The sequence below is a fragment of the Hirundo rustica genome, chromosome 2, assembly GCF_015227805.2.
Source record: "Hirundo rustica isolate bHirRus1 chromosome 2, bHirRus1.pri.v3, whole genome shotgun sequence".
In the NCBI taxonomy this organism is placed as follows: Eukaryota; Metazoa; Chordata; class Aves; order Passeriformes; family Hirundinidae; genus Hirundo; species Hirundo rustica.
Genome location: NC_053451.1, coordinates 101422087 through 101430942, shown reverse-complemented (window position 1 = coordinate 101430942; position 8856 = coordinate 101422087). Strand labels below are relative to the sequence as shown.

At 40.5% G+C, this 8856-nt stretch overlaps 1 protein-coding gene across 4 annotated transcripts in view; it reads right to left on the bottom strand.

The window, feature by feature from the left end:
* Positions 1–643: 643 nt before the first annotated feature.
* Positions 644–8856, bottom strand: part of GLRA2 (glycine receptor alpha 2) — a 126291-nt gene continuing 118078 nt past the window's right edge. For all 4 annotated transcript variants that reach the window (XM_040057075.1, XM_040057077.1, XM_040057076.2 and 1 more), the window contains exon 9: positions 644–2181. In XM_040057075.1, the coding sequence (XP_039913009.1) occupies positions 1903–2181 (279 nt within the window). In that variant the 3' untranslated portion in view covers positions 644–1902. The remainder of the gene's footprint in view (positions 2182–8856) is intronic.

Here is an 8856-nt window from a genome sequence, read left to right as displayed (position 1 = left end):
CAGCAGAAGCTAGTCCAGGAGGAAAAGCAGAGTGAGAGGTGCTGAAGGTTCACTATGTCTCAGTACCACATCTCATAAGGGGAGTAAGAAAAAATGTCTGTACTGGGCAGCTAGAGTGCATGTATTTGGGCCTCACAAGTGCAGAAAACTGAATGAAGTATTTAATTTGCTTTTAAAATATTGGTCATTCCCATGTCTACAAGAAGGACCTGGCACAGGCCATCTCAGCATGTCCTTCAGCTCACCAAAGCAGTGAAGCTGTAAGAAAGCCAGAAGAAAGTTCAGGACACCCTCAAGGCAGGCACAGCACATGTGAAGCTGGGCTGTACTTCATGCTGTGCAGGGATGCTGTGAGAGGGGAGCAGTGTCCCTCCTCCTCCTGCTGGCTCAGCACATACAAATGTTCTACAAATGCTCCCATCATATCCTAGACACACTTCTGGCAGTCCTTGACATACTCCCAGGGGCTGCAATAGTCCTTTTGCTGCAGGATAGCTAAAAAAAATTTGGCATGCTAAGTCATGTCAGCAGAAGGCTGCTTTTCACCTTCTTTCTGCTGACAGGGCAGTGGAAGATCTGGGCTGTGGCACGAAGAGCCCCGCTGCTGCTGCAGCTGCTGCAAATGAAGAAAAGAGTGAAGAAATGTTAGTACCACATTTAGCTTTATTGAAATTGAACAAAGAGCTTTTTTTAATAAACCCTTTTACAGCAAGTGTAAAATTTTAATGTTTTACTCATCTTATGTTACAGGTTTTCTTCTTCCATGTAAGCAAAAATACCATCTTTTTTCTTCTTTTTTTTTTAACTTTTTTTTTTTTTTCCTTTTTTTAATTTTCTACTTTAAAACATGTAGCAAGGATTTGAATAACGCAGATCCGGCACCAAAAGGTAACAGGTTCTGAAAATCACAGTACAGTTTTAAAATTCTTAGGTTAATTAATGATATTTAAAATGATAGCCACTTTGAGTAAAGATATAAATTAGAGGTCTGTAAACAAGTTGTGTTTACCTACAGAGCTATTGACTGCAGCTACAATGAGAGCGATAATAGAAACTCAATGCTAAACTGAGCTACACCTTTGAGGAAACAAGTTCTTACTAAGTAGTGTGGTACAAGGTAGCACAATAGGTAAAATACAGTTTGGCACCTCAAGTTGCATGTAAAACCAGCAGAAATAAAATTAAGTAAGTGCACTGTCTCCCAACAGAAATAAACCAGGCAGCTTCACTGGTTTTGGAGTGTCAACTATCAAATAAATCACATGACACACAAGTTCAACCTTAAAATTACAATTCTAGTAAAGCAAGATAATATTAAAATGCACACCCACAAGGATAGTAAAGTATAAATTTTTTTCTTTTTTTTTTTTTTTTTCCTCTCCTCTATCAGTAGAAATAATTTACAACCCACAAAAGGACTCCTTGGTGAAACCACTACCTACAGACTTGGTCATGGAATGTAGCTCAGTAGACTTATCTCAAATAGAAAGGCAACATTATCCTGAAAATTTTTGGTCCTCTTATAACTCACTGTACTGTAGCCACCACAGTCTCTTGATAGATGTTTTAGAAGAATTGTTTGTTCTCTAAATCTCTTTTGTTCTGAAAGGTAACATCTTGGTGATAAGCTAGGTAAAATTTGGCCCCAATTACAGATGTCTGCTCAATGCTGAATCTGGAAGAGCACACTGGGAGCGTATAGTGGAGCCTCTTGACTGGTCTCACGGTATATTTTTTCATGGAATCGCTTTTCCTTCTACACTTCTTTTCCTCTGCTAATTTTTTCTCCAGTGTTCCGGGGGAGTGGGGAAGAAATCCTTAGTCTATATGACAGAAAGACATTTCACTGTTTATTTACATGTGGATCACTTTGGCTAAGAAGTCCTGGCGAACCAGAGTTGCCTATTTCTTGTGAATGTCCTCATGCCGTATAATTTTGTACGTAATCCAGTAAAATATGTTGAAAATGAGGAAGGCGAGTGGGAACGCAGCACGGGATATTGTATCAATCCTTTTTGCACGGTCAACAAACTTCTTTTTGATGGACTCTGAGTCCTTTGGTGGTGCTGGAGGTGGGTTGGGTGGCGTAGCCTTGACTGCTGTGCCATCTTTGACTTGGAGGCAGTGGCCCATGCCATAGCCGCTGAAATTGAATCGGCTGTCACGAGCAACTTCATCTTCCTGGAGGATAAAGAGGACAAATAAGACACACAATCACCCATCTATTGAGCATGCCACGTAGCTGAGTAGTTGAGGTGCACCCCTCCAAAGCACCACAGCAAATTACCTGGTTATGCAATGATACAAACTCCGGGTATTAAAGACAAACACCAAGTTAAAACCCACATAAAAAGTGTGGAAATCAGGTAGCTTCCAGTGTTTGTGAATCTGAGGTTTAATTTTTCTAGCTATGTCTAAATCAAGTACCCTAAACAGCAAGCTCTATTCCAGCCCTATAAGGAAGAGATTTGACTCCACAGGTTTATATTGCTCTCCTTGATCTTTCTGTGGGGAGGAAACACGGTCGTGATGGTAGCAGGGTGTCTGCTCCAGCAAGGCTGAATTGAGTGACCCAGAGATCCAGGGGCCCAAGTTCAGATCACTGTGTTTCCATTGCTCAACCCCACAGCAGCCTTACTGCTCCGTCTCAAACCTATGAAACAAGGGTAGATCATGGTCCCTCCTTGCTCAAGGGAGTGCTCTGACAATCAGTACTTCAAAGTGCACTGGGCACTTGGATTTAGTGGTAGCTGGTAGCACGAGCTAATGTAGCATCACCCTGCAGAAATCCATTCTCTCCTGTCTGAGTGGGTGATATTTGTTTTTGGAGAGGTGAGTAACTACCACTGAACTTTATCACTGTGTGATGAAAGGCTTGTGACTGTGCTGGTAAATTCTCCCTGATGTTTCTCCTGTCTGATAGACCAATAATGCACAAGTTAACAGTTGCTGGCAGCTCTCCATGAAGGATTCAAAACCAACAGACAAAGCAGGTATATACTTCTTCATTCCGGCAGGGATGAATTGTAAGTTTAAGAGCTTGTTCTAGTTAAAGACCTTTTCTTTGACCGACAGATGCTTCACTGTTGACTGAAAATGACCACTTGTTGGGCTGACAAGGAGCCCAATCTCTCACGGAAATACTCTCTCTCATATCTCTTACCATACCACAACCTTCTGAACTTAACAGAAAATCAAAAACTGCAAGAAAAAAAATATCATCACAGCAGCAGGATATTGAATAATGAGTATACTGGCTGAACTTGGAGGTGGGAAGGGAGGATAATTTACACCTTTTCAGGATGTAAATCACTGCTCCTTCACGGGAAGAACCTCTTTCAATAGTTGCATTTTTCTCTCTCCCCAGCTCCAGGACTGGAATTGAATATATCACCGAACTTGCTCTCCTTACCTTGGAGCTGACAGACAAAGGTGAATAACCAGTAGTGTGATTCAAGGCTACCAAATGAGAAATAGTCACTCTGACTGCTTATGGCATTGAATGCTTATGGAAGGAGGGTAGGCAGTAAACTGTGCTTTGGAGACCCTGTCACTTCAGCACGAAAGTCTATTCTACAGTGTATCCATAAGCAGGTGGAAAATTGCATCATTGCAAGGTTGTTTGAGCACTTACCCACGGTTTATAACCTTTTTATTTCAAAAGTTTTCCATCATTAAGAAAAAGAAGGATGGTCCTCCCCTTTTTCAATCTTATTTATTTGTAGTTTGCAGTACCTCTGTGAAAAATCTGCTTGTCCTAGTGATTATAAGTATGCAGACTATTTTAAAGATGAACACACTGAGACCTAAGTTCTGGATAGCCTTATTAGTCAAGGCTTCTCTTGCATGACTTAACGACTTAATAACACTACCAAGTCTTCCAATAATAGAGGGAGATGCCTCCATCTCAGTGTTTTTCATTTTATTGAGTTTGAAGGATAAAATGCATGCCCAGGACATGAGAGGTGATTAAAAAGGGTAACAGATTTTCAGCAGCTGTGTCACCATATGTACTTCATTCATTTTTTAAAAATTTAATTTCTGTTGCTCCTGAGAGATCTGTGGGAAGAATAAAAAGTACTGAGCTCAATGCAAGCTTGGAGAGTCCTGACTTCCACTGTGCCCTGGTGGATCACAGCTTTATCACATGGGGCTGAGCAATTCATCTTCAATGTCACAGCCTTCCTTTTGAGCTTATGCTGCAGCAACTTGCGTGGGAAGCCATCTAATATTAGGGACATGGATGTTTAAATCAAATTCTTTTAGGTATTCAGCGTCCAGCCCTTAACTGTAAGGAGCCACTTATGTCTCAATGGGATTTAGAGCCCTGCTTTTCCCACCCAGAGAGTTCTCTGTGCCACTTCTTTCTCACAAAAGCCAGAGGGAAGCATGTCCAGTCCCCACGTTAGTTTTTTATTTAGGGCTGCAGCAGATTGGATTTACCCTGGGTAGAGGAGGTACAGCATTCACCTGGGGTATGAGTGATACATGCTTAGTTTCCCTGTCTTCTTGAACGGATTTGTATCTCCTTCTCCCTAATAAACCTCTGGATTGGTTTGTTACTGTTTTCCCAACTTGCAGCTGTTTGCTGGTTGGAAAAAAAAAAAAAAAAAAAAAAAAAAAAAGTGCTTATGAAGGATTTTTTTAACCTTTATCAGGAAAGCCCTTTTAAAAGACTAAATCAATTAGGAGATTGTTCTGCTATACCCACTTGTTAGTATGCCTGATATGCATTTACACAAACACAGCACTAGAGACACCCAGGTTGTAGCTGTTGTGATCATTTAAGCGCCACCAGAAGCAAGGAAAGCCAGAGCCATTACAGCCCCACCTCCAGCCCTGGAGATGCCACAGCTCCATAACCACCATAGGATTTTTAACAGTAAAATCTCCCAGGAGCCAAAGGAACTTTGCAGTCTGGCATGTGCTTGTGCTCTGAGAACTGCCAGGTCTCACAGGCAAGACCTGAACCCCATCAGAGCTCTCCCACCTGACCAGATATCCCCTGAAAGCCCTCAGGGGGGTGAGATCTCTGCCCTTTCCGATGAAATTGGCCAATAGTGTTGAAAGTTAAATGAAACCCTGGAGATATCGAGACCCACATGTCTGTGTTAAGAGGATATTTTTGCCATGAGACTGCAGAAGTGGGCTTGTGTCCTTTTGGCCCGCTGAGCCCACAAACCGGTTCCACTCAAAATGAGGCGAAGGGGACAGAAAGAGTTCCTCCACGCTGCTGAAGGGAGCTGGGGAATTAGCCCAAGTTCTGGAAGTTCTTTGTCCCTGCTGCTTGTGGGTTAGCTCACTCTGACGTGGATCATACCAAAAAGCTTTCTCGCAAACAAATCTGCTCCACTGGGGACTGATGCCACACACTGCCATCATGAGTCACGTGGTGATATCTGGCCTCAGGAATATCTGATTTACTTTAGCATTATGGATGTAGTTAAAAAAAATCTGTCTCTAAACCACCATAATCTTAAGACAAAACTACAATTTGACATTTTAGATAATCTTCCAACATCCTGTAACATATAAAGGACTTGGGGGAATAGTCACAGAGAAAGAAAAACTAATTTATACACTTTGATAAAGAACCTTTTTAAAATTATAATTCAAAATGCGAGATGAAGAACTGACCTTAAGCACTTTCCCTTGAGTTGTGGCTATGTCTTGCTCTGGCCTAGAGGGTGGGTGAACTACTGCACAACCTACCTTGGGCACCTTCTGGTGGGGCTGCAGAGTCACTCTCCATTCTCAAGATCATATTCAGTTCACACCCTCTGACATATCTACCATGGACACTCATGAATAGACGGTCTTCAACCTGTTCTCTAGCTTAGTCTCTGATAAAATAGTCCAAATGACTTTTTAAACATCTCTATCATTATTTTAATCAGAGTACACTTAAAACCTATTAATTTTAAACTGGACAGGATCTCACTTGCATAAGACCATTTATGTGTTTACAGATTTTAAAACCAAAATCAAAGAGTGTCGGGGGCTTACCCCAACATTGAGGTGGTTTCAGGGTCCTTGCTCCCCTGCACAGCTCCAAGCCGAGCCGAAGGAAGAGACGGAGTTCTCAGGTTTAGATTTCTCAAGGTTGCATACTTCGTTTATTGTTTCTTATCTTACAATTTTCTCGGAGTCCGACAAGATGTTCGCAGCTGCATGGATTCCTCACGTCTCCTCCCGAGCTGGGTTGTCCTTATCTTTTATACTAATTACTACGTATTTCTTGTTTACTATTTCTTACCAATGTCTATCACTATTACTAAAAAGGTCATCTTTACTTTGACCCAACCCTCGCTAACTACTTTGTGCCACGTCAATGCAGCAATGGAGTGAGGGAAGGAGAAGGAGAAGGAGAAGGAGAAGGAGAAGGAGAAGGAGAAGGAGAAGGAGAAGGAGAAGGAGAAGGAGAAGGAGAAGGAGAAGGAGAAGGAGAAGGAGAAGGAGAAGGAGAAGGAGAAGGAGAAGGAGAAGGAGAAGGAGAAGGAGAAGGAGAAGGAGAAGGAGAAGGAGAAGGAGAAGGAGAAGGAGAAGGAGACAACGCCCCAGATTCTCCATCTTGTCCCCATTCACTTCAATGCTAGAAACCTAAAACTATTATTTTCTCATTCTGTGATAAGCTAAACTACTATTTCTCACATTCTTGTGGCATGTAAACCTTCTCTCAATATAGGAAGTTTTTCCCATGGACTGAAATCAAAGCCAGTGTCTCTCTGAGCTCTGGGCTGGGGTCCCAGACCCCCCTGCCCAGGTCCCTGACCCTCCAGGGCAACCAAAGGAATGCCCTGGACTCCAACAAAAGAGCAGCCGGAAGCCATTGGACATCAACTGGAGTGGCAGAATCTGCTGTCATTGAAGTTATTAACTTTATCTTTCTAAAGGGATGTGAAGTCACGTGCTACATAATAGAGTCACAACTCCATCTGTCCTTGATTAAGGCATAGGGAAAACGGTCATAAACCAGGATGAGAAACAGAATAAAAATTAATAGCAAGAGGAAAGTGTTCTTTTGATAGCTTTCTTTTAGATGTTCACACCCTGAGTATTTTAGAGGAATTATCCATTGAAAACTATATTTATTTCCTGAGATTTAGGCAAATACTTTCTATAGATGCTTTTTCAACAACATAAGTTTATGATTGTTGTCTTATGATGTCACAATGTTCAGGCTTAGGTATTGGCTTTAAATAATTTTCATTAAACAAGAATTACATATTTTTCTCATTTTAATTACCTTTTATGAATTTAGTGATTTTTTTTTTTGTGCTTTACAAATTGATGGCATTAAATTATCTTGATTCAACATTACAGTAAGCAACATATAAATGGGGATAATACTTCTGAAATTGTTATCTTTTTTCATTTTTCATTTTTGCAAAGCTTTTATTTCTAGTCCATCAGGGCTAGAATTTATTTCATACTACCAGTTTCACACCAAAGCAATCAGAAATGGGGAAACACTTTAGAAAATCTAGCCCATTCAATGCCTTACATGCTCAGCTTTCTGTACAATGCATTTTGAAGTGCTTTGTCCTCACCACTTTTAAATGCTTATTGTCAGCATTGACTCAGTTTTAACAATGAAGAAAATGAGAGAGAGGCTGGCTTCAAACAGTGTATTTAATTTACTCTCTGATGTGATTTATTCTTTTAATTTTGTTACTCTTTTTCCAACATATGGTGGAAAAACTATTTAAAAGACTATCTGGTTTAATTAAATTTCAAGGACACAGACGATTAATTTTAGGTATAGGATAGAGAACATCAGAGAAATTTTCCTTTTGCTATTCATAAGCACAGAGTTAGAAACCCAGAATCAATTCAGACTTGAATGGAAAATTGAATCATTAGGGAAAGGACACCAAAATATCTTTGGAGATTTCATTCTTAAATCATTTTTATGACTTTGAAACACCTCCCATCTCTCAGTACTTTACATAATTCATGGTGTGGTTTTGCAGACAGTCATGCTTACATGGTTTCAGTTCTCAGGAGTCACTGAGTATGTGGACGAAGAGAGTTCAGCTGAGAAACACATTTGGACTTTCAAATCCCCTTTGGTTCCTCACAGAAGCCTCTTAAAAAATTCAATTCTATTCAATTGTGAGGAGATGAGAGGGAAGTCCTTTCAGAGATTAACTGTTTAAAAGGTAGTAATGGAGTTTAGGAGTAAGAGATCAATCTCATAACTGAGGAATTCACTGGAGGGGATCTCTAAGGATCTGTGTGAGAATGACTCAGAAGGAACTGACTTATAAATAAGCTGGGACAAATGTTCCCAAGGGAAGGTACACAGGTGAAACAGGATATTCAAAGCAGACAAAGCTAAGCCAGGCTTTCCAGAAGGATTCTAAAACAAGAGTGACTAAGTAACAAAATAGTAGTATTTTAAATACAGGGTTGATAAGTGCAAGGTAAAGCATTGAAGAAGATAACCCTAATTGAACACAGATGGCAGTGAGCTCAAAATGTTTTTTCTCATTTGTGAGTTTGGGAAATTACCATATATATGATTCTGACATTAGTCCTCTGCTAAGCAGCAGTCAGGAAATGGACAAACAAACCAGAAAATTACTTTCTGCCATCTTATCTACTCACAGCGCAATCAGTTTTTGGATACAAGTGGCGTTTTTGGTCATTCAAGCCTAGTGAAGACACAGCAGAAGTAGATAAAATACAAAGAGGAGCAGAAAGGATGATAAAGGCATGGTTTTTTTCACAAAAAAGAAGAAAATTGATGAGAGCTCATCTTAGAAAAGCTGTGTTCGGAAGGTGATATCACAGGATGATAACAAACTTCTTTGATTTCTTACAGCTGGAAAAGCTCTGGATCTCAGCTCACCT